Source organism: Asterias amurensis, chromosome 11 (assembly GCF_032118995.1).
Source record: "Asterias amurensis chromosome 11, ASM3211899v1".
Classification (NCBI taxonomy): domain Eukaryota; kingdom Metazoa; phylum Echinodermata; class Asteroidea; order Forcipulatida; family Asteriidae; genus Asterias; species Asterias amurensis.
This window is the reverse complement of record NC_092658.1, coordinates 3,690,276-3,716,866: the sequence shown is the minus strand read 5'-3', so window position 1 is coordinate 3,716,866 and position 26,591 is coordinate 3,690,276. Positions and strand designations below refer to the sequence as shown.

At 38.3% G+C, this 26,591-nt stretch overlaps 1 protein-coding gene across 2 annotated transcripts; it reads right to left on the bottom strand.

Annotated features, from left to right (window-relative positions):
- Positions 1 to 337: 337 nt before the first annotated feature.
- Positions 338 to 26,516, bottom strand: LOC139943726 (mitotic spindle assembly checkpoint protein MAD1-like). 2 transcript variants are annotated; one of them, XM_071940479.1, is made up of 18 exons: positions 26,439 to 26,516; positions 25,277 to 25,388; positions 24,947 to 25,113; positions 24,038 to 24,220; positions 23,280 to 23,332; positions 22,553 to 22,624; positions 20,588 to 20,669; positions 17,028 to 17,158; positions 15,592 to 15,706; positions 14,183 to 14,244; positions 13,283 to 13,369; positions 12,935 to 13,079; positions 11,316 to 11,456; positions 10,506 to 10,562; positions 8,681 to 8,887; positions 7,346 to 7,562; positions 5,008 to 5,198; positions 338 to 1,883 (listed from the first exon to the last, which is right to left on the bottom strand). In XM_071940479.1, exons 2-18 carry the CDS (start codon positions 25,350 to 25,352, stop codon positions 1,728 to 1,730), a joined length of 2,142 nt encoding a protein of 713 aa, XP_071796580.1. In that variant the 5' UTR covers positions 25,353 to 25,388; positions 26,439 to 26,516; the 3' UTR covers positions 338 to 1,727. The 2 variants fall into 2 exon arrangements, with proteins under 2 accessions (XP_071796580.1, XP_071796581.1); XM_071940480.1 differs by having other exon boundaries at positions 26,328 to 26,457.
- Between the last annotated feature and the right edge of the window lie 75 nt (positions 26,517 to 26,591).

The window sequence follows — 26,591 nt, the reverse complement described above, 5'->3', positions numbered from 1 at the left end:
CATAATGAGATTTTAACTTTGGGGAACAAATCACACGAGATACTCGAAATACATAAGCCCTGAATCAGTGAAGTTTCTCCAGACAAGTCTGCCTTGAACATATACTAAATGTCATAGTAACACCACACAACCTAGACTCTGGATCCCCTACAGACATACACACAGCTTCCCAGTGGGTCTTTTCACAATAAATATCACACAACAGTAGCCTGAACGGTTTTAACTTTGGGGAACAAATCACACGCGATACCAACATACCTCAAAAAGTTTCTCCAGACAAGTCTGCCAGGAACATAACATCCCACAGTAACACAACACATACACATAGACTGGCGTTTATAAAATTAAGTTTTATTAAAGCAAGATAAAATATAAGAATACATTTTATTTTTAGCTTACCAGATTTAGTAGGTGTGGTTATATGACAATTGTTAGTTTCATTACCATATATAGAGTGGTTAGTGTGAAACAGAAGGGACTTCCCCTTGTGTTAATACTGGCCTAGGTTGACAGAAAATACTGATTTACCACAATAAGTTGGGCACTCCATTATAGGAAATCTTTCTCCATTCCAAAATTAATCACCCAAATGTTTTCCTAATGAAACTTAAGCACTATTGTGGCCTTCATTCTGATTGTAGTTTTATTATTAGGGTAATATACTTTCAGCATGTTGGTGTTAAATTATACACACTATGGACCAGCAATGAGGTCACTAGTGTATAGCTATGGACCTTCAGGGACTGTGAGTGACCTAAAGAGGGACTTAGATTGGCTCTAGTGACTGAATTATGACGGTCCACATGTGTACACCCCTCAGTCCGAACATTAAATTAAAAAAATTAAAAACGAGTTATAAAATAAGAGTTTTAGTTCAACACTTAACTCATGACTCAACCATAGGCAATCAGTGAAAATAATGCTTTCCGTTTCCCCTTAAATTTTGCTGCTCATGAGAGGGTGCTTTAACCCATCAACAATGTTGAGTTTATTGCCCAGTTTCTGGACGTATTTCCCGCAAGTTGCACAAGCCCAATGTCTTGACACGCGTATAGCTCACTGTGGCGCAGATATCAGGCACAAGCCTTTTCTATTGACCCCCAAATGACCATGTTTCAGCCAACCGGGGCAAATTTCATAGAGCTGCTTAAGAACAAAATATTGCTTGAGCAGTCAAAAATTGTACATGCGACATGGTACTTTAGCTTAGTAACCTTATTCTGGTAAGCATAATTTTGTCATGCTTAGCTACTTCTTGTGCTAAAGCAGCTCCATGAAACTGGCCCAGAATACAGACCCAACAAGAGGTGTGCTACAAATGTGGATAAAAATGCATTGTGAAGAATCTGTTGAAATTACTGTCTGCACCAACTGGAAATTTGACACTTATCTTTCCTTTAAAACAACACTCAAATTTCTTTACGATCAGCACAAGAATGTGTCAAACCACTGACAAAGCTGAACAACTTGCATCAAGCAAAGAGCAAAGGCCATCTTACAATTATAAAAATTAAGAATGCAAAAAATAGTTTCTTTAATGGCCTGGCGTTTCGACCCTAGCTGAGTCTTTCTCGAAGGCTAAAAAGTTAAGAAAACAACATTTGCATTAGAGACTGAAGATGTAAGTTATGTTTAAAAAAACAACCAACATAATAATGAACTGGGGATATTTTCTAAAATCATAGTAATTATACAAATAAATATAATACAAAGTTCAATATTATTGTCTAACCAACCATGGTCTGTCGGCTGTAAAGGTCAAGGGTCACGCTGCTGAGGAATGCTGGGATGCTGTCCTGTTGGCGTAGAAACGAGTCAATATAATCTGTCAGTGTTGATGAAAAGTCATTCTCTAGAAGCTGCATTTCGCCTGTCTGCGTTGCCTGGATTTAAAAAAACAAAAATTTAAATCAGATGTCAGTTTTGAAAATTGCAGTAAGTTGGAAAAACATCTGCGCTAAAACATATTAAGATGCCGAGAACAAACAGTTAAAAAGCAAAAAAAGTTCAGATTTTCTTTGTTGAAGTAAAACATTCCTTTGTTTGCATTTTTGTTGGCTTAAAGATTTTCTTCTTGCTGGTTTTATAGCTTTACCTCAGGCATGCAAGCACAATTTGTCAACCCCCAAAAAGGAAAACAACAAGAGAAAAGTGCCCCAAAAGAGCAAAGTTGCAATGGCACAGCTAAGAATGAAAAAAAAAACAAAAAAAATCTTCAGCTGAAAAGTTCCAAGCCTGTCCTCACGAAATAAACAACCTGACAAACCAACTATTGAGAACTATTTATAATAACAACCACAACATTTAATTTTTGCATCAGAGATAAAGAATATAATTTGGTTTCACCCTTACACCAATGTGTACTAAGCACTGTTAATAAGCTCAGTACTTTCCCTGAGTTCTGTGTAAAAAAAATCCCCAAGCAAATGAATACTCCCAGTGCTTAAAGGCAGTGGACACTATTGGTAATTGTCAAAGACAAGCCTTCACAGTTGGTGTATCTCAACATATGCATAAAACAACAAACCTGTGAAAATGTGAGCTCAATCGGTATTCAAACTTACGAGATAATGACAGAAAAAAACGCCCTTGTCACACGAAGTTGTGTGCATTTAGATGGTTGATTTCGAGACCTCAAGTTCTAAATCTGAGATCTCAAAATCAAATTCGTGGAAAATTACTTCTTTCTCAAAAACTATGGCACTTCAGGGGGAGCCGTTTCTCACAATGTTTTATACCATCAACCTATCCCCATTACTCGTCACCAAGAAAGGTTTAATGCTAATAATTATTTTGAGTAATTACCAATAGTGTCCACTGCCTTTAATACACATAAAAAGTGTTAAGGTAAAAACAAATTATAAGAATACCATTATAAAAGCACTTTCCTGGAAACGCCTCTGAAAAAATAAGTACATAATCCACAGACAACTACTTTAAACAACAATTAACACAGAACTGTTGAACTGAACTCCTGGATTAATTATCCTATCAATAGAGAGACGCTAATTTTGGCGTCAAGCAACTATGACCCCAGTGGGGAGACCATCAATAACTTCATTGTTTACCTGCCACCTCGTCAGAGCCCAATTTCATAGGGCTGATTAAGCACACAAAAAAGCACAACAAAATTATGCTAACCAAAATAAGGTTACCAGCAAAAATACCATGTCATATGTACAATTTTTCACTGGTATCCTGCTCATATTCGCTTAACAGAAATATGCTAGGAAAATGTTGCTTGCAATTGTTTGCTTAGCAGAAATGAGCAGGATACAAGTCACAAATTGTACACAAGTGAAATGGTAGTTTGGCTGGCCACCCTACTCTGGCAAGCATAATTTTGTTTGTGCTTAGCTACTTTTTGTGCTTAAGCAGGTCTGAGATATTGGACCCTGGTGTAGTTGGCACAATAGAATCATGGTAACCTACAGACACAAAGATTGATTGGCCTCGAAATGTGGTTCCTGGGAGGCCATGAAAATGAACAAAAACATTGTAATAATGCAATACAAAGTCAAGCTCATGATGACCACATTTACGCTCTGATTGGTAATTTATCTTCACACTCGTGATAATCCATGCGAAGCTCATTAAAATTTTATTTGGGCAATCTCTCATTGAGGCATCACCAAGGCTTAAAGGCACTGGACACCTTTGGTAATTGTCAAAAACCAGTATTAGCACTTTGAGTGTATGCCAACAAATGCATACAAATCTGTGCAAATTTGGACTCAATTGGTCATCGAAGTTGCAGGAGAATAATGAAAGAAAAAACACCCTTGTTGCACAAATTTGTGTGATCTCGGATGCCTAAGGGCTTCAGGCCTGAAGTCTTTTAATATTTGAGTATATTTAGAGCAATATTTACAGGAAACCGTTTCTCACAATGTTTTATATTATTAAAAGCTCTCCATTGCTCATTACCAAGAAAGTTATTATGCTAACAACTGTTTTGGGTATAACCAATAGTGGCTTTAAGCCCGTTGCTTTTTAATAAATGTTTTGTTTTGTGGAGTGGACAAAAAATTGATTGGTTTCAGTCTGAAGCTCACTCTTGATAACGGTTCACACTGGTACTAATCCTCAAGTGAAATATTTCTGTCAAAACATTGTGAGAAACTGCTCCCTCTGAAGTAACAGAGTTTTTGAGAAAGAGGTAATTTCTAACTCAATTATTTGAATATAATCAAACTATAAAGATTTCAGGCCTGAAGCTTTTAGGCATCTGAAAGCACACAAACTAGTGCAACAAGGGTATTTTTTTCTTTCATTATACTCTTGCAACTTCGGTGACCAATTGGGTCAAAATTTTCACAAAGTTTTTATTTTATGCATACGTTGGGATACACTAAGGGAAAATACTGGTCTTTGACAATTACCAAATACATATCCAGTGCCTTTAACACTATCTGGCAAATTCGCTCAGCCTGTCTGCATCAATGATACTTCTAGGTTTGTAGGAGCCAGTTCCTCATACATGGAGCCAACTAATCAAGAGACTTTTTTGTTTAGTGTTATTGATGAGACGTGACCTGACGCCACCGAATCAGCATAAAAACCCCATTAGTAAAACAGATGACGATAAATAGCATTGGTTGCTACCAACAGCTCATAAAATGAAAACAGTTTTTTTGTGAGATTAAAAATTAAAACTACGCAGCTTAAAGGTATGCCGGTGGTTCTTTTCATGGAAAGACCCTCACATTGGTTTGTCAAATTGCCGTTGTGTGTGCTTTCAGTTTCAGATGCCCAAGAAAGTCTTCAGGCCTGAAGTCTTTTGTCAGATTTAAATATTTGCCACAAATTCTGTAACCATAAATTGCACTACCTTATGAAGACATCACAAATGCTCTTTGCGAGTTTGCTCCAGATAATTTATCATTAACAAATGAGGAATGCTAATAGATATAAATAATATGGAGTAATTGGAACGTGACAAAGTTAATTACCAGTGGTGTATTGGTTTACATATTACACGTATGTCATTTTAAGAGGGCAGCTTACTTGAAACAGAATGACATCGCTCGGTCTCTCTGCATACATGGACATCAGTCTGTACTGGTTGTCGGTCGAGATGTTCACCTGGTACCCTGTTAGCCGGTAACAAGCCTCTCGGAATTCTTGTATCTTCTTCTGGAAGACTTCTTTAAGGCGTTGGTTGCGCAACTCCGATGCCGAAAGCTCTTTCTTCAGATCTAAGGATGAGTTTATACCATTTGTAAAATCTGTGTTGTTTCTTTGTTAAAATGACTTTATTTTAAGTCTAATATTCGTCTAACTAGTCTTATTTTTTAAGTAATTCATTAATAGAGTTCTAGCTTCTAACATATATTCAACACAGAAATAATCAAATAAACTAAATATTCTAGCTATTTGAATACCTCTAGCATACAAAGCCTGAAACTATCATTACAATACAATCAAGCAAGAACCCAACGTGACATTGAAATAAATTCCACATCTCATTTTACAATTATTACTAAAATATTTTATGGGTCTACAAAATTGCTTTTTGCAGCCTAATGGCTATGCTATTAAGTGCTTAAAATATGAACAAAATCATAGGATCATAATTTACTTCATAGTTAATAGTAGCAATAAAAATTATGAATCAAATTATCAACCTTGCAGCCGTTAATATAAAGTCAAGGTAAAAATAGTTAGGGGAGTAATACACATGCATTAATAAGACTAGTAGGGAAATAGTTTGGGATGAAGACAAACAGGGATGAAGTGGGATGAAAAACATGGCCAAAACAGAATAGAAAAAGCAGAGTTATTACACTATGTGGCATCTCCCAAGGCATTTCACAATTTCACGCTTTACATTTCACGCTTTACATTTGTGCCCTGGTCATTGGGCCAATAACATTCCTTTAATCTTTCTAAGCTCCCTGGGGAGTATACAACCTGGGCAACCGTAGCGCTCCAAAGGCTTTTTCATACACAATATCAACCTCTACCATGTCTACCCTCGCAGGTACCCATTTATACCAATAATGGGTAAAGAGAAGTAAATATAGTAAAGTATCTTGCTCAAAAACACAAGTGTCGGGACCAGGATTCGAACCCACACTCTGATGACTTAACCACCAAAACTTGAATTCGATGCTCTAAACCACTCAACCATGACACCCAGTATTTGCTGTGGTCAAAAAAAGAGCTGCTAAAATTTCCTGCTTAGCAAAGTTAAGCATGAAACCAGCCATAGATGGCACATGTGACATCATATTTTGGCTGGTAACCTTATTCTGGTTAGCCTAATTTGTATTTGCTAAGCTACTTTTTGTGCTACAGCAGCTCATTGAAATCAGGCCTGTGTCTGAATGATAAAAGCACACAAGGTTTTAAAATACACAAAGTCAAGGTGAATATAAATAATTCCATTAGAATCATGATATGCATTAATTACTACCATAATGATATGCATCCAAGGTTAGACAAGTAATAATGTTACATTCAAAAGACGCCAGCTAGGAGGGAAGTAGAATGCACACAAAGTCATCACAGCCAGGGCCAAATTTCATAAAGCCGCTTGGCAGAAAATTATGCTAAGTAAATTCCTTTGCTAAGCCTTTTGCTAAGCAAGATATGAGCAGGGTACCAGTCACAACAATGATAAATGTACAGTATTTTGGCTGGTAACCCATTTTTGCTAAGCAAGAGTTTTCTGTGCTCAGCAAGTTTTTGTGCTGACATGCTTTATGAAATTGGGCCTAGATCATTTACTAGCCTTGAAAATGGCTACAAAAAGCAGTAAAATGCAAATGGCAAAAAAAAAAGCTACGTCAGAGTTCAATATGGTGTTTGGTATTAACAGTAATCGGGAGAAAAGCATACATCAAATATACACACAAAAGCACAGTTAAGAAAATACAAAATGAACAATTAAAGGGTTAAAGCATGTATCAAATGCACACACACAATAGCATAGTAATTAAGAAAGTACAGCATAATGATTCAATTTATGTCACTTTATTGACCACGTAACCTATGTTCACAAGGTGATTTTGTACACTCAATGGCATTTCCTGGCAGGCAAGAAAATACACAGTGGTCAAATGAGAAACGCTTTCATTTTCTAAACAAATTCAAGAGTTATTGAAGTGACAGCTGAACAAACTTGAGATGTGCCCCCTTTCTCTACATCGAAAATTGATAAAAAATCAGACAGTGCAATCTATGTAAAATAAAACAACAAGCTTCTTCTATTGAGCTGTTTACGAATTGTGCCTGCAGGATGTTTAGGCTCTGTGGCTCTTCTGCAAACATGTGACGTCACAAGTTACATGTTCTATAAAAACAAGCCGAGAAAATATTTCAGTGACAATTTTAAATTTACCTTCTGCCTCCTTACTGGTGGACTCTTTCATCTTCTCGGTAACGAGTTGAGTGACATCATCACTAGCCCCGCCTTCCTCCAAGACCTGCACCCTCTGCCTGAGGGTCTCATTTTCCTCCTTCAGACGGTCCAACTCCTCCGCACGACGCTGGCGAGCTAAAGACGCTGGATTCTGAGACAAAGTGATGATTTTGGTCTGGAGGGGATCGTAGTCACCCTGCAAGATAGAAGGAAATGGTCAAAAGTCTGATGATTTATTCCAGTGAAATGGGCCATGTCCACAAAGCCTACTAAAGTTAGATCTGAAATGGTTTAACTTCATGGCCAGGGGAGGTGGGGGGAGGGGCAGTCAAAAAGAGTTGTTTTCCCTTCTGTCTGACAGCCCCTTGAATTTGTTTTGTGCGCCAGGTTACGATGTATGCTTCACTTACACAGCGAACAAAAAAAATGGCACCTTGCCCTGCAAGCACAGCCAAGAAACATGGCCGTGGTACATTGGGTCATTAAAGGGAAGGTACACGTTTGGTAATTGTCAAAGACCAGTCTTCTCACTTGGTGTATCCCAATATAAGCATAAAATAACAAGCCTGTGAAAATTTGAGCTAAATTGGTCATCAAAGTTGCGAGAAAATGATGAGAGAAAAAAACACCCTTGTTGAACGATTTTTGTGCTTTCAGATAGGAAATAAAAGACTTCTGGCTAGAAGTCTTTTATTATTTTAGTGAGAAATTACCTCTTCCCTCAAAATCTATTCTTCTTTAGAGGGAACCATTTCTGACAATGTCTTATACTATCAACAGCTCTCCATTGTTGCTCGTTACCAAGTCAGTTTTCAGTTAATATTTGTTTTGAGTAATTACCAAACGTGTACCTTCCCTTTAATCCTTCCCCTTAAGCTTGAATCATGGGCAACCATATTGTTTTCTCCCGTTCACATCAATGTAACCAAACCGAGGCTGGAAGTACACACCAAGTCTGATCCATTTTCTGTCACACCATATTCAGTGTTCATTACTGCTTTTGTCCCCCGTATCACTGTGGTCCAGTGGTTAGACTGTATGACTTGCAATCACAAGGTTGTGGGTTTGAATCCTTCCAAGCTAACCTCTGATATCACTATGACTAGAACAATTATTGTCATCTAGTTACTGAATAAGAATTTGTTTAATATGTGCAATTCATAATAAAAGACGTTGAACCATGAGAGAGAGAGATATGCTGTCGCCAGCTCGGTGTTTATATCCCCATGTTGGAGTTTGCCGAGTACCCATGACGAGAAGCTTATAAACAAACAAACAAGTATGACCCCAACAAAAGATGGTGTTGCATTTTACCTTTAATGCCCTGTGCTCTAACATCATATCTAGAGCATCGTTCTTCTCAGATAGATTCCTAGTCTCCTCCTCAAGCTCTTCAATCCTCTTCTTAAGCGTCTCAACTTCTTCTCCGTCAGCAGCTCCCCTTAAGGTCAGAGCTGGGATGGGCGGGGTCGACTTGGCTAGAGCCAGCTCATTCTGGACGTGGGAAAGCTTAGCATCCAGCTGTTGATAGGTTACAAAAGATGTTATATAATTGGTTTACTTACTTAAAAATGTCTTCGCAGCATACCGCTGAATTGCGACATCATTCACAATCACAAAATATTACAATAATTATTAAAAGCTTTACAACAGAAAATACATAATGAAAATATGATAAAAATGTTAAAGTTACAATGGAGATAATATAAAGACTATTGATGATAATAAATAAAAATGAAAACTTAAAAAGCGCGCAAATCCATCAAAGTGCTTGCGGCCCTAAATACAAACAATAACATACACATGTCGATAACAATAATTTAAACGTGAGCCTAAGCTAAGAGGAAATCCAGAACATGGGGTAGAGAAATACAGTCCAAACGCAATATCTATTGTTACCATAGTAAAAATCATAATACTCTGTCCAGTTTGACGATGGTTAGACTCCGCTGGTTGACTTTTTAAAATCAGCCTAAAGGGGCATGGTCGCATCACTGATTAACGATAGAGATTTTAAGAGATGTTAATTTGCATCGGGGATAAAGAGTATTTTAAAAAAATTATCAATGCGCCAATGTGTCAGTGTTATCACTGTATACTCAGTTATTTCCCGAGTCCTGTGAAAAATTATCACAGGCATATTTATACTCGGATGGGATTTGAACCGACAACCCTTGCAATTCTAGAGCAGTATCTTACCAACTAGACTACCGAGATTGCCCGATAGCTAGAAGCAGTTTGAATCCTATGTTTTGGCAGCAGGTACCACAATGATATAAGAGATGTTAAATTTGCATCGGGTATAAAGAATATTAATTTTCAAAGCACACTTCAGAGTGAACCAATTATCAGAAAAATGATCCCAAACGTTGATCCAGTATTTATTTATGGTGGGTTGATATAACATGACTGAGGTGTTAAAGGCAGTGGACACTATTGGTAATTGTCAAAGACTAGCCTTCACAGTTGGTGTATCTCAACATATGTATAAAATAACAAACCTGTGAAAATTTGAGCTCAATCAGTCATCAAAGTTGCGAGATAATAATGAAAGAAAAGTAACCTTTGTCGCACGAAGTTGTGTGCGTTAAGATGGTTGATTTCGAGACCTCAAGTTCTAAATCTGAGGTCTCAAAATCAAATTCGTGGAAAATTACTTCTTTCTCGAAAACCATGTCACTTCAGAGGGAGCCGTTTCTCACAATGTTTTATACCATCAGCCTCTCCACATTACTCGTCACCAAGAAAGGTTTTATGCCAATAATTTTTTTGAGTAATTACCAATAGTGTCCACTGCCTTTAACACTTCTGTGTACATGCCCTATACCTACAACCATTGCTCCTACAGGCCATGAACTTCGCTCTTGAAGGGGCACAGCAATTTTCCTCTAATAATGGCCACTTCTGCGGGGACAGTTTCTAATTTGTTTAGGAACTTTGCAGAAGGCACCACAGCAAAACCACAGACGAGACAGCAAAAGCACAGGGCACCACAGCAACTGTTGTGGGTATCGTGGGTTATCTTGAGACCTTGTCTTGTGCAAACTTGCTCATAGCTGCAGTCCTACCATGTTACTTTCAATAATTGCACCGTATACGTTGTATGCGACACATTTCTACTTCTCGTTTATTTTCATACCTGTTTGTTTTCCAGTCTAAATTTTCCCGCCTCCTCTGTAGCAGCCTTGATGTCATGCTGTACAAAAATCACAAAATCACATTTTTGTTATTTCACTTGTATAATTGATCACAAAAGAGGAAATTACAAAATTTCAATGACTTTGTTTAGTAAATTTAAGTTTTGAATACTCAAAACAATTTTTAGCATAAAAACACATAAAAACTTACTTGGTAGCGAGCAATGGAAGGTTGTTGATAGTATAAAACATTGTGGGAAACGGCTCCCTCAAAAAGTTACATAGTTTTTGAGAAAAATGGAATTTCTCACTAAAATATTCTAATGGAGTTTGATACCTCAGCATCTGAAAGCACACAACTTGGGCAACAAGGGTGTCTTTTACTTCCATTATCCTCTCGCAACTTCGTCGACCAATTTAGTTCAAAATTTCACAGGTTTGTTATTTTAGGCATATGCTGAGATACACCAAGTGAGAAGACTGGTCTTTGACAATTACAAACAGTGTCCACTGTCTTTCAGTGAGCTCTACCAATCCAGGGCCCAATTTCATAGAGCTGCTTAAGCAAAACATTTTGCTTAAGCAAAAAAATCTTTGCTTTGTAAAATCAGATTACCGGCTAAGACTCCACTCAATTGTTATGCTAAGTAAACAACAGCTAAATATTAGTCAAAAGCCATGTACATGTCATGAAATTTTTGCCAGTAACATGTGTAAAATAAGCAAGATGTTTTAGTGCTTAAGCAAATTTTTTGCTTAAGCAGCTCTATGAAATTGGGCCCTGTATAGTATCTGTTTCTAAACATTGTTACCTCCAGAATCTCAATCTGTCTGTGACATGTCTGTAGGTTAGCTTCAGCTTGCCTGAGACGAGAGTTACACTGTGGCTCGTAACCCATACTTGATACCTCTTGATCGTAGGAGTTGAGAATCTGCCTCATTCCATCCCGCTCCTACCAAAGTACAAAAATAAACATTATAACAATAGTAAACGATTGCACAGCAGCTGATTTCACGAAACGTTAGAATTAATCCTATCTCGAATTAGGAAGAGTAACTCATCCTAACTGAGGATGGGTTCAATGCGTCCTAAAGTCATCAGATACAGAATTTAACTCATCCTTAGTCCTAAGATTAATTTGAAGCTAGGAAGAGTCTGGTGAAATCGACGGCTGGATTCTTATATAGCGCTTTAAAGCAATCGCACAACATCGGTAAACAGTATTGTCCAAAGGCCCACACTTCATGTATCACAACTTATATATAAAATAACAAACCTGTGAAAATTTAAGCCGTGTCATAACATGTGTTTAAAATAAATCCGTTATTCTCGATATCAAGAATTGATAATTGTTTTAATGTTTTCTCAAAAGGTAAAGCATTTCATGGAATAATATTTCAAGGGAAGTCTTTCACCATTACCTTCTGTAAACCCTGTAAGTTATTTGTAAATCTGTGAACTTTTTTTTTCTGTTCAAAAAGTGTCCAATGGCTTTAATCACACCCTAGGGCTGCAAGGTATGTGGAGCTACATATGAGACATATTTTTGTATTGATCCCCTGCATGCACGTCACACGCAGCGACTGTGTCAAGCTCACCATTTTGGTGATCAATAGGTTTACCTGTAAACGCCGCGTAGCCTAAAATGCGCACTTCACTGAATATTGCACAGTGACATTGACCACTAAAATGGCGCATCCAAGATTATTGTGACGATGACGTCAGGTGAATTGGGTCAACAGCACCATGTAATGGTTCACAAGGTGCCGTTATGCAATATGCTGCCGATCAAACCAGGAACACCAGGGCGAACCCTTTGCTTATGTCCCATCAGAAGGACGAAACAATAACGGTTAAGTGTCTTGCTTAAGGACACAAGTGTCACAACTGAGACTCGAACCCACAATCAGAAACACCAGAGCTTGAGTCAGATGCTGTTATCTACATGCCACGGCACGGCATAACAACCACAGTTAGAATCTTGTTGGTAAGTCAATATGTCAGTGAGCAAAAAATATCTCCCTCTAGGTATTTCGTGGAAGTGTCGTGGCCTCGCGGTTAAGAGCAACGAATTCAAACTCCGGTGTTTCTGACCAGCAAATTGTGGGTTTGAATCCCCCAGCCATGACACTTATGTCCTTAAGATTGCTTCGTCCTTCGGATGGGACGTTAAGCTGTTGCGTAACGCATGTAAAAGAACCCAGCACACTTTTCAAAACGAGAAGGGGTTCGCCCCGGTGTTCCTGGCTGTGGCTGCTGAATGTTAACCCTTATAAGGTGCTACATAATTGGGTCTCAGAATTCATAACTTCAGTAACCCATCTTTCTGTATAACATATGCGCCTGGAGTACCTTGTTTAGTAGATACGTGCGCTACATGAGACTTTGATGTTATTATTTTTATTATTATTCAAGCGAATGTCCCTGTACCTTTGTTAGTAGAAGTAGTCTCCTCTGCAGCCGTTTAACAAGGTCTTCCTGCTGTCTCTTACCCTCCTGTAGTTTCAGCAAGTCTTGGGTGGTGGACGTTACTTTATCTTTGGCTATGCTGTAAGACTGCTCTAAGGAATGGGAACTGTAGAGCATTTAAAGAAAAAGTCAGCCGGTAGGTCGATATTGAATTTGAATTTGAATTTTAGTTCTCATTGATAGTGCAAAATGAGACCCAGGTCGATTTATTTACAATCTCAACCAAAAAATGTAAAATTTTAATACCCAGAAAACAGTTAAATGAAGACAAGAAGATTTCTTTTAACAAAACTGACTGTAACTGCTTACTTGGACAGGAAGTGTCCCTGCTTCTCAAGAAGAGCGGCTTGATCTTGCTGCAATACTGCAATCTTAGCAGACATCTTGGATGGGGAACTATAAAAAAATAAAATATTCAAACTTGAAACAACCATGTATTACAAGATACTTAGATAATCAAAGAATACAGGCAATGCAATCAAGAGCACATTAAAGGCAGTGGACACTATTGGTAATTACTCCAAATAATTATTAGCATAAAACCTTTCTTGGTGACGAGTAATAGGGAGAGGTTGGTGGTATAAAACATTGTGAGAAACGGCACCATCTGAAGTGCCATAGTTTTCGAGAAAGAAGTAATTTTCCACAAATTTGATTTCGAGACATCAGATTTAGAACTTGAGGTCTCGAAATCAACCATCTAAACGCACACAACTTTGTGTGACAAGGGCCTTTTTTTCTTTCATTATTATCTCGCAAGTTCGATGACCGATTGAGCTCAAATTTTCACAGGTTTGTTATTTTGTGCATATGTTGAGATACACCAACTGTGAAGGCTAGTCTCTGACAATTCCCAACAGTGTCCACTGCCTTTAAGAGAGATTTGCAACTAACAAAAACAAATGCATATCACACTATATCATAATATAGGCTAGCATAGTTTCAAAGTTACGGTGGATGAGACTGAGTGGTCACCCAGTGGGAGGATTAATGCAAACACTATCAGCAAAGAACACCAGGGGTAGATGTCACAAAGAGTTAAGACTAGTCTTATCTTGAGTAAGGACGAGTTACGCGTCCCATAGAGCAAGGACTAGCTCTATGCCTGTCCAAACTTAGGCCTAGCCTTAAGTTTTTAACATCTCCTAGGACTAGTCTTAACTCTTTATGAAATCGAACCCAGTACCACTTTTCTGTTTATGGCCTTACCTTGGTCTGTTGTCATTGTCTGTGTCCATGCTTTCCCATCTTGTCAACCTCATTCTCAAACCCTGTAAATTCATCACAAATGTTTCATATGAACTAATGCAGCCAAATGATAAAATTTTAAAAACTCTCTCACCGTCTTTCCCAGAAAACGTAACCCACCATTGGCTATAGTTTGTACGTTTTAGGGCCATGTCACCAGCGTTTTCCTATTTCCACTGGCTAAATACCCATTACCAACTGTAGAACAGTCAGGCTGACTAACTCAGTGCTGTAAAAAATCCCTGTGGAATATAAAGTATGGACAAGTGCAAAAGCTGACCGACCAGTTAAGTCAAAAGCTTACTGGTCCTGCTGGCTAGTCACTGAAAAAGTGAAGGGCAAATCCCGGTCAAACAAGGGCACTTAAAAGGCAACCAGTTCCAGGCATCTCCGAAAAGAAAAACACATTCACGTGTTCATTAAACCTTATTGTCATGGGGACAGTAATATCCTTACTAAGCTTGGGCGATATCGATTTATTTTATTCACGATATATCGCCGACAATATATCGCGATTAATGAAATTTGACATCATCAGTCCCTACATCAGTCTTAAAACTCCAAGTGAAAGTTGTAGAAGAGACAGTCCTAGTATAAGAGAGGTGTTCTAATGACCTATTCTTCTGGTTTTACTCCAAACCTATGGGGTATCAGCTAGCAAATACATCGCGATATTTAATCGATATATCGATATATCGCAACTATCACGATTATCGCGATATATCGCGATATATCGATATTTCGATTAAAACCAAATCCATCCGATATCGAAATTGTGTCCAAATTAATATCGCGATATTCGATAATATCGTGATATCGCCCAAGCTTAATCCTTACAGGAAAATATCTCTTGCGCTACCAAAAGCCTCCCAGTGTATGCAATGCAGTTGGCTGCCTCCAATGGCAACAAAACATTAATAAATAGCAAATCATATTATTAAAAAAGTTTACATCATTAAATCATCGGCTCCGTGCAACAGGGTCATTAACTGCAACATCATTTCCATATTTATCAAAAGGTCATTACATACATGAAATGTGTAACATTTTAACAAAATTAATCAAAGAAAATAGAATTAGCTGGAAACTACTTACCAACCAAAGGACCTATAGTATAAATGCAAAATATGGCCCGACATCTCGAAGGCTAAACATAATGTCTTTTTACACAACAATCACTTGAAAGACCACTCTTGATTAATAAACTCTATTTATCAAGAGCTCCGAAATATGCAAAACCAATTTGATTAAACCCATAAAAACTGCACTAACGATCTAATAGGCCAGAGCTGACGAGATGTTGTCTTTAACCTGGGCATCTGAATGCAGCCTAAAGCAAACATGAATGTACAATAGCCTGGCTGACATACCTCATTCTCCACCTGCAGCTCAGCCAGTTCCTTTGCCCTCAACTCGGCACGCTTCAGTTTGGACTCCAGGCTATTAGCCTGCTCCTTTAGCAGAGCGTTGTTTTCATTCACCTCTCTAGGGAAAGACAAAGCTCAGTTTAGACATTTATTCCAATATTGGCAAAAACAAACAAATGTATCAAATGTATTTTAAGCATTACATACAGACTACAACAACAAGTGAAACATCATACATTATTACCAATATGCAGGGAAAAATGTGAAGCATTGTGCGATTAAAATTGTCCCTGTGACAGACAAGACTTGGACTGGACAAGGGCAGACTGACAGATGAGACCAGCCTTTGCAGTTTGCAAAGATTTGTACATCACAGACATGTATCTTTGTTAATACAAAAACTTACACATACATACTGGTACATGGAAAAGACAAGGAAAAAACACATTTGCAATGGTCGAGAAAGGCCCTGAGACATCAAATGCATGTTGAGTTGAGATTTAAAAATACTTAAGGAAATAGATGTTTTTATGTGCAACAGTAACACATACCACAAACAAGGAGCAGATGTAGGAAATGCCCTGTCTCTCTAACTTCTTTGGAATGAGGCTCAAAAAGTTTGAGGGCTCTAAAAGTCTTGGCCCAAGACATTAGTGTTCGACATGAGATATTGTACTGTGCCCGCTGTAAATCGTTACAACACGCCCTCTTACAGCATGATTTCACAAACTGAATTGAAAGCCAGTCAAGTTGGTTTAATCAACCCATAAGAGGGAGCGCTATAACGATTTACAACGAGCACAGTACACTGTCCACTTCCAATCACTGATGTCATGGGCCAAGACTAGGGCTCTAGATGATCATAGACCAGGGCTCTTTTCGAAACCAAGGCCTCGGCTCCAGATTCGGCTCAGGCTAGCTTGCCCGTGGCTGTTTTGACAATTGCGTATGTGCTTAGGGCTTAAGACGAGAGAACAGAGCCTGCAGATGAATCTAAAGCCGTAGCCGTGGCTTCGAAAGGGCCCAGAATGAGTGACACAGGAAGAATGAATGAGGCAAGAAATGTAGTCAGGGGCTTAAAGCACAGTATAAACCATGATAACTTTGTTTAAAATAAGTGTGACCTTGTACATTCAATACTTGCAGGCTCAATACTGCACAGGTCATATGGGAAAGTTGACATTTTGTGTCATAATTTCCACACAACTCTAAGAATTATGACAGTAAAAGCTGGACAAGTTTTGAGATTTATGAGCCCCCTTTCATCACACCAAAAGTTGATAAGAATTAGATAGTGCAATCTCCATAAAACATAAGACTTTCTGATTTCTTCCGTTAGGCTGTGTACAAATCGTGCCTGCAGGAGGTACAGGCTCTGTGGCTCTTGCGTAAACATGTGATGTCACAGGTTGTTTATACCCAGTATCTGTAACACCAACCTGTAATAAAGGACTTCCTCTCTAAGCCGTATCGTCTCTCTCTCCAAGTCCATCAATCTTGTGGCATCTTTCTGGACGGCATTAGCCACAGTGGTAGCATCCTCTTGATCCCTTACTCTTTGCTCCAACTCCTAAAATTCAAAAACCAAGCAACGATTTTAGTTTCTTCATTGTCTCTGACAACATTGTGCAGTACTGATTAGTGTTTCTGCAAAAATACCCCCCAAATACTCATATTTTCAAACACATTCACAGGCATCTCTGACCCCTTACCTTTGAAGTTGTTGCAACTATTCAAAAGGCTAACAAGACTTGAGTTGATGCCTGTACATTATGCATGTACGAGCATGAAATGCAGAGAAAAACAAGAAAACAATGGTACAGCGCTCGATTTCACAAATAGCTTAGATTGATCCTAACTGCAGATCAATCATAATTTTTATAAAAGTCACAATATAAATCATTATGGTTATCCTGACAAATCATCTCATGATGAACCTAAGGGCTTTAAGAAACCAACCTCGAGACATCCCATAACAGACCTACGAAAGATTAAAATAAGCAATATCGATCTGAAGGGTCTTCAATTTTCTTGTCATTTCTTTTTAGACGGATTGCAAAAAAAATCCTTAAAGGCCTGGGAATCCAACCATAGCTGAGACATTCTCAAAGGCTAATTGACAACACAACACACAAGTATATTAGTGTAGGCAGAGTAGGCAAGTAGACAGAAATAGAAATAGAGATGCACAATGCATCTCCTGAGAATTTGTTCTAATTTTGAGCTTTAATAAGAAACTCTTTCAAATTGAAACAAATAGAACAAAATGTTTTGATAACCTTCATTGTTCTCAAACTTTGTCTTCATAAATGAGCTAAGCAAGTAAGCCCAATTTCATAAAGCATGTGAGCACAAAACTTGCTTAAGCAAAGAAAAAATCTTGCTTAGCAGAAACAGGTAACCAGTCAAAAGACAGTGAAGTTTACATTCTTTGATACCCACTTGTTATCATTATTATTATTATTATTATTATTATTTTTTGCTAAGCAGTATTTTCTGCTTGATAGCTTCAAGAAATTGAGCCACAGGCCCCTCAGCAGCTCTTTGAAATTAAATGGACCTTTGGTAATAGAAAAGGACATTAATTACTACACAGATTGATTCATGTATGTAGGTTACTAGTTCTTTGGGGCTCTATGTAAACACATCCAAGCTTTGATCAGCGGAAGACATTCCAACCTTGATTGATTCCCCATTTCATATCTAGGCCTTTCTATTCTATCCTCATGTTCATGTTATTAATTTGCTTTGTTCAAGACCTTGACCAACATTGTCCCTCCTTTGTGGTTGATTATTAATAAAGTCAACATTTCATTAGGGGAATGTGGGTTAATGGAAAAGGCTTTCAGGGGGTATCAGGGGGAAAACATAATGATGCAGGTGGCGATGGGAGTTGCTATTCAGGTGTTTTAGCTATAGACCTTTATTGTGATGCTGCCGCCATGATTGTCTTGTGCCCTGACTGCAATAGCAATAACGAATACAGTTTGTCATGACACCATATAGGCACCAGACTATTTTGCCCTTTCAGCCTCACTTTGGGTATATTGATTTGAATGGGGGGGGTAACGCTTTTATATGATGCATAGTCACCATTTGGAAAAATGTGCTTTATAAATCTGCATTATTGTTTTAAAGACAATGGACACTATTGGTAATTGTCAAAGACAAGTATTCTCACTTGGTGTATCTCAACATATGCATAGAATGATAAACCTGTGAAAATTTGAGCTCAATTGGTCTTCGAAGTTGCGAGATAATAATGAAAGAAAAAAACACCCATGTCAAACAAAGTTGTGCGCGTTTAGATGGTTGATTTCGAGACCTCAAACTCTAAACTTGAGGTCTCGAAATCAAATTCATTGAAAACTACTTCTTTCTCGAAAACTATGTCACTTCAGAGGGAGCTGTTTCTCACAATATTTTATACCATCAACCTCTCCCCATTACTCCTCACCAAGTAAGGTTTTATGCTAATAATTATTTTGAGTAATTACCAATAGTGTTCACTGCCTTTAATGTTTTTATTACCGTTTATTATTGTCAAAAAGAGACCCTGTGAATAGTGCAAAGATTTAAAGGAACATGTTGCCTTGGATCGGTCGAGTTGGTCTTTGAAAAGCGTTTTGTAACCGTTTGTTATAAAATGCATATGGTTAGAAAGATGTTGTAAAAGTAGAATACAATGATCTACACAAATATGCCTCGAAATTGCCTGGTTCTTTTTTTACCTCGTCCAATAACATGGTCGGCCATTTATGGGAGTCAACATTTTTACTCCCATAAATGGCCGACCATGATAGTTCGCGACATAAAAAGAAAACCGTGCATTTTTGAGTGATACTTGTGTGGATCATTATATTCTACTTTTAAAACATCTTTCTAACCATATGCATTTCATAACAAACGGTTTCAAACGCTTTTTATAGACCAACTCATCCGATCCAAGGCAACGTGTTCCTTTAACTACATACATGCGTTTCACTGTTATGTGAGCCATTCTTATTAACTTTTATTTTCTCCAAAACTAAAAGTACAACATTTTAGGTTTAGACAATTTCCGCTTGTACTTTGGTTCTACAATTACTTTTCACTCCAGCAAGGTTCCACTTGAAAGTATTTTAGAGGTCCCTCGCACTTCCCTAGTCTTTTTTCAAGACCCTCTTGTATAACGTATATCTTTCCAAAACCCAATGGCACAAGAGGGCGCACTCTCATCAGAGACCGCTACCACTTGAGCTTCTGTGATAGCAGTTCTTAGGTGATAGTGAGTGAGGGGAAATTAACAGCAGGAGTACAGCTTCCTAGATTGTTCAAGACCCTCTTGTAACTTATATCTTTCCAAAATCCAATGGCACAAGAGGGCGCATTCTCATCAGAGACCGCTACCACTTGAGCTTCTGTGATAGCAGTTCTCGGGTGGTAGTGAGTGAGGGGAAATTAACAGCAGGTGTACAGCTTTCTTGATTATATAACAACAGGATCGTCTTGAACTAAGGCTAACACTACCTTTTTACACTGCACAGAACTGCACGATGAGACATTTTCCACTAATTAATTACGAGGCATACAATGTAGTTACACGTGGAGACAGCACATCTATGTTTAAACTGATTAATAAATACCCTGCATTAAATGTGTTGTTTTCTTACTGGGTGTATCTTCATTACTCAAATGAAGGTAAACGCTGATTAAATTTGGCTTTTCTTAATTTACTGCACTGCATACGATGAATAGAACAAGAAGGATGAATAGAAAACAAGAAGAACTGCTCAATTTAAGATGTGGGAGAAAACTGAAAACCCAATCTACATGCAAGACTCTGGGGAAAAAAATACATGCCAACCCGGTTACTACGTTTACCATAGCAAACCTCATGCTTAAGCTAGAAATGATCAGTGGTCAAGTGGTGTGATATTAGCTATAGATTGTGGGGTCATGGTTTCGAATACCATCTAGGTAGTTAATACAACATATCCATCTCTAATTAGAATCCTACCTTGACTTTTTGTTGAGCGCTTAAGAGTTCCATGCGATACTCATCCATAGCTCGACGATTACTGGATGCCTCAATACCACGTCTGAAATAATCAACAATCACAAACTACAGTTCAATGGAATTCAATCATCTTAAGTTTTTTTTTTATTCAAAAAATTGAAAAGAACTACGGACAAAAGCAGTGAAAGTAAAGTGAACGAAAAGTGGGGTTTTATAGCAACTTCAATATAGTAGACAGAGTTGTGTTTATTTAAAATGCCCTACTGCTTTGAATGTTAAACAATTTATGCCCTTGTGGTTTACGAATTGATATTTAAAAAAACAAATAGTTGCATCCCCTTAAGGTGATCTCTCTCCTGCCGCTTCCCAGGTTGTATTGTTCAGTTGAGTGTGATCCCTGGAAACACGGCAGCTCTAAATGATCATGTGGCTTCTGATTTAGAGACCCCATTCAAATATATTTACAAAATAGGTAGACCACCAACATAGGGCTAGATAGCTAAGTTGGTAGAGTGCCTGCACGTTAATCCAGAGGTCTCAGGTTCGAGTCCCACTCTGGTAAATTGTTATTTGTTCAACCCAACATCAAATTTAAGTTAACCTAATTTCCCTTGTGGTTTATTAATTGATAAATTATGCCCCTCTGCAACCTACTGTGGTGAAATCCTTCACACAGTAGTTTTTACATTTTCTCTACACATATAACCACTGATATGAAACTTCTCTGTTTTAAACCTCAGAGGGCAGTATTCCAGATGGCCATGGTTGTTGTTTCTGATCAATGGTCCCCTTACAATCCTCACAAAAGATAGATTTTTGTTTTGTTTTTTAGAATATTGAATGGTCAGACAGTAGGAGGGTTGACCATGTACTGTGCAGATGCATTCAATCACATGATTTCAAATTCTAGGCTGGCATAGTTATTTATCACTTTGTCCTGCCTCACTTGTCTCATCCAAGACTGCTAGGTCCGGCAGATGCTTGTACGAATTCCTGTTCAAGATGAAGTAATGCATGATGGGAACGATTGTGCGGCAAAAAGGGAAATCACTCTCATCTTACTTTTGGGTTTTTACCCTTACACTGATGTGTGTAAGCACTGTATATCACAAAATCACAGGCATATTACTCGGTGGGATTCGAACCAATGACCACAGCCAATCTAGAGCTAATGTCTCACCAACTAGACCACTGAGATTGCCCGGTAGCTAGAGGCAGTGCCGGGTATTAAGAGGCACCTTTTTTCACAAAATGCCAGTTCTTACACACATGCCTGGAATAATACGCCTGGAACGGAGGCCATGGCCTCCGTTGCCCCTGCTCTTGGCCTTGGTGCCCCATCAAAAGTACACCATTGACTTGATTTTACAATGGAAGTGCCCTTTGCAAAATGAAAATGGCCTTGCCCTTTCCAAGTTTAAATTCCAGGCCTGTACACACATTGGTGTAAGGGTAAAACCAAATAGTATTCTTTATCCCTGATGTAAATTTAACATCTACTCTTACCGTATCTTGTGAAATTTATAATTTGACAAACTAATGTGAAAAACTGTAACCTTTCTTCTTAAAGGCAGTGGAAACTATTGGTGATTGTCAAAGACTAGCCTTCACAGTTGGTGCATCTCAACATATGCATAAAATAACTAACCTGTGAAAATTTGAGCTTAATTGGTCATTAAAGTTGCGAGATAATAATGAAAGAAGAAAACAACCTTGTCACACGAAGTTGTGTGCGTATAGATGGTTGATTTCGAGACCTCAAGTTCTAAATCTTAGGTCTCGTAATCAAATTCGTGGAAAGTTACCTCTTTCTCGAAAACTAAGGCACTTCAGAGGGAGCCGTTTCTCACAATGTTTTATAACATCAGCCTCTCCCCATTACTCTTCACCAAGAAAGGTTATATGCTAATAATTATTTTGAGCAATTACCAATAGTGTCCACTGCCTTTAAATCAGGGGGCTTACCTCATCTGATACTGCAGTTGACCTTTAGCTTCTTCAACATCAGTCTGTAATAGCTTAACTTCATTGTTCTTCCTGAAATAAATTTCCGGTAAAATGAGCCATTGTAAGCATCAACCCTAACCAACCACATTCTTTCAGTCGAAGCATTCACAAGGAATAAACAGAATTGACTGTTCTCCGCATGCACAAGCTAGACCATCAGGCCAAAATATGTGCCAGTTGCTTGAAAATAATGCAGTTGATATTCATAAACAATAATCACAATATTTATTTGGAGGATGATTCCCCAGTTTGCATTCAGATGACCGTGTTTCAAATCAGGGGGCCTGGGCCAAACTTTCATAATGTTGGTACAGAATGCCCCCAGCACCCCCCACCCCCCCCCCCCCCAAAAAAAAGGTTTTGAAACATCCTGGGGAGAACCCCGAGACTTAAAAGTGCAGATATTAATGTCTCTCTTTGTAAGAATTCAAAACCAAATCTACAGGTATTCAGTTTATACAAAGATTGCTTTAGGCCATGTCACACAGGCCCTGATATTGAGAACGAGAACGAAAATGCTAACCATAAAAATGCATGCCCTCGATTGGTTGTATGAGCGTGGGCATATTCTGCGTGGAGCATTTCAACCAATCGAGGGCGTGCATTTTTATCATTATCGTTTTCGTTCTCGGGGCCTGTGTGACTTGTCCTTTACCCTGCGCTTCTAGAACAAAATCATACTTACTTGGCTATTTCATGTGTCATTCTTGAAATGTGGGATCGACTCGAAATCTGAAGCTGAGAAAGAAAGAGAGGTTAATAACGAGATGAAAAGCCATATCCAGCAAGAACAAAAATGAGATGCCGTAATGTGGATAATTTAAGCCACTGTACATGTTTGGTAATTGTCAAAGACCAGTGTTCTCACTTGGTGTTTCCCATCATAACCATAAAATAACAAACCTGTAAAAATTTGGGCTCAATTGGTCATCAAAGTTGCGAGAAAATGATGAAAGAAAAAAACACCCTTGTTGGACGAGTTTGTGTGCTTTCAGCTAGGAATAAAAGACTTCTAGCTAGTAGTCTTTTATTATTTTAGTGAGAAATTACCTCTTTCTCAAACTACGTTACTTCAGAGGGATTTGTTTCCCACAACTTTTTATGCTATTGTGCTTGTTACCGAGTCAGTTTTTAAGTTAATATTTGTTTTGAGTAATTACCAAACGTGTACCTTCCCTTTAAATACAGGATAGTTGATCTCTGCTAAAAAAACAATGGTCTTTGGTTATTATTTAACGAGGGGATAACTTTCACACAACTGGAGGTTGCGTGTTCAACATAGATGTGATTTCAAGTTAACTTGTTAAAAATTGTCTTATGGGAAAGGGCAGTCTGCATGGTCTCCTGTGGAATTGGCCTATTGTGGCAAGAACCAGTTTGGCAGGGGTACACCAATAGTAATAGGGTTAAGCTAAGTTTTTCATAAATGCCTGTAATTCTTACATCTTGCAACGTAGTCTCCAGCTTGAGTTTCTGTTGTCTTAAGTCCTGTATCTGTGACTCAAAGTTTGCCTTCATCCCTTCCTTGGCTCGTCTTGTCTCCTCCAGCGTCTTGCGTGATCTCTGCTCCTGCTTTGTGGCAAACTCAAGCTGTCTCTTCATCTCCTCCACACTGGCCAGCTCCATCTGATCAAAGACAAATCACAGAAAATGACTTGTAAGTATCGACAAGATATTCTTAATAGATGTTAAGTTTGCATCCAGGTATAAAATATTCATTTCGGTTTTAACCATATACACCCTTGTGTGTTACGATTGTATACTCGGTACTTTCCTCGAGTTCTGTGAAAAAGTCACAGGCATATTACTCGGGTGAGACCTGAGTGCGTACAGAACAGAGTGTTTGGGTCTGCGAAAATGGGACAGCGAAAATGTTACCTACAATGCGCACAGCAAAGGAACATCGCCCCTAGTTAATCCCACTCCCAAAATGGTGCAAAATTTATAGGGGTGTAGGGTGATGACACCAGGGAACAAATTCCTTGGGAAATTATTTTGTTTAGCAAGAAATAACTGCAACACCAGTCTCAGCAATGGTAACTGTATGGTTCTTTGGCTGGTACTTTTGTCAAGCAAAAGTTTTATGGTACTTTTTATGCTTAGTGCTTTACTACAGGCCTTGTGAAGTTTTGGCCCACGTGATTTAGATCAACACACCTGAATAATATGGCAAATTAATTGTCAGTGTTCCAACAAGTTTGTTTCTTTTGCTTCATTTGTTTGGACTTTTTGGCCTGTTTTTAATGTAAATTCTTTATGGATTCTGGTGTAATTTGCGCCTTCCAACGAGATGGACTAGATGGCACACAAGAAATGTATGTAATAATAACATTTTCTTCTTTTAAAACAAACCTCTCTGTTCCTCTGATCCTTTTCTACATCCCTCTCGTAATCAAGCCTGGCCCTCTTGTGAGATGTCTTCATGCTGTTCATCTCAGCTTCAAGTTTTGCGATGCGGCTCTGCGCCGACAGCAGCTCACCCTCCCGCTCACGCGTCTGCTGCTCTTTTTTATGCTTCTCTGCAAACGCACAACAAACATTTTTGGTTTAAAATCTGTATTTATGAACCATTACTCAAAAGGAATTTTGAGTAATAGTATAGGCCTAAGCCACAAGGGAATCTAAACGAGTAAATTTCAAATAGGGTTTCAAACTTAGGGTTGAATGTTTATTCAATCTTACCTATGTCTTTGGCAATGTAGTTCTTAAACTCCCCCATCATTCGAAACACTGTGGTATTGTCGTCTGGGCTGTTCATGGTGTTTATCTTGCTTCAAGTTCAAAATGGTCAAAACTAAAGTTTTTAACGAAAGCAAAAATAAAAAATCCATAAAATTTCCACTTTTCTCAAAATTTAAGATTTCAGTTATTTCATGCAGATTTGAATGCATCATGCAAAGCAATGTTGACATCACAGCTCTGTTTTTACTGTGAATAATTTGGAAAAGCTCAAATCTTCCAAATTGTTCATGTAGGAATTCAAAGAAGTATCATGAACCAAGCTTTATAAAACAAAATTTTGACGTCAAAGCATTCAACTCAACTTGTTGTGTAAACCCGGTTGAAACCGTTCATACTGCTTGCGAATGCAAAGGCGAAGCAAATGTTGACGTCACAAACTCGCAACGAATTATTCGCAGCAGTTCAACTCTATTCAACTCACTTGCGAATATCGCTGCATAAGGAATGTTGTGACGTCAAATTCACTTCAATTCAATCAGCTGACCCAGGTTGGAATCCTCCGTTGCATACAGCGTTACTCCTACTCGGATGAAGTTGCGTTAACGTAACCCTACAATTATCGCAACTAACTCATGTAACTCGGTACTTCTAGAAACTATAAGGCTCACGGGGGAGCCTTATAGTCTCTAGAAATAGTAACTCGGATGCTGCTGTCAATCACACCAATCCAATGTATGCAGTTTGTTAGTTTAAATCTTATTCTTACAAAAACAAACATCCAAACATGACAAACAACTGTCTGCCGACTCTACTTCTAGAAACATAAGGCTCCCCGTGTCCCCCTCCCCCGCTCACGGGGGAGCCTTTATTAGTTAGTTATAGGTAGAAGTATGCTGACTCTGTCTGGATATAATTAGAAAGTCAAAGATAAAAAGATAATACATTTTCTTCTTCTTCTTCTTCCTTTAAAGTGCTGCTTCATAAAATTTGAAGATTAAAGTTTTACTGTTTTATTTGAAAGCACGAAATATTTTCAAAAGACAAAACTAACAAATAAACTTCAGAGTTTGTAGAGATCACAGTCCTGAGTCCATACAGTCTGTCAGTAGTTTTCTAGCTTTTCTAACCGAACTCACAAGCTAGACACATGCTAGATACTCACTTTTACTTTTCAATGCGCCGCCATCATAAAAAAAAAACGAGTCGAATTTTGGGAAACCTTCTCCCCAGGTGTGTCGAGCAATACGAGGTTGATCGCTCTCTCGTTGAAAATATGCTTGAGGGTAAAGAAAACCATGGAAACGAGGTTGCGCTG

What these genes read in the sequence shown, in the direction of transcription:
- LOC139943726 (XM_071940479.1), bottom strand. Translation starts at nt 25,352, where the DNA reads ATGAACAGCCCAGACGACAATACCACAGTGTTTCGAATGATGGGGGAG. An exon ending in AGCTGCAGGTGGAGAATGAG is followed by an intron (nt 14,245 to 15,591) that starts GTATGTCAGCCA and finishes ATGAATTTACAG; the next exon opens with GGTTTGAGAATGAGGTTGAC. An exon ending in GCGATGTCATTCTGTTTCAA is followed by an intron (nt 1,884 to 5,007) that starts GTAAGCTGCCCT and finishes TTTTAAATCCAG; the next exon opens with GCAACGCAGACAGGCGAAAT.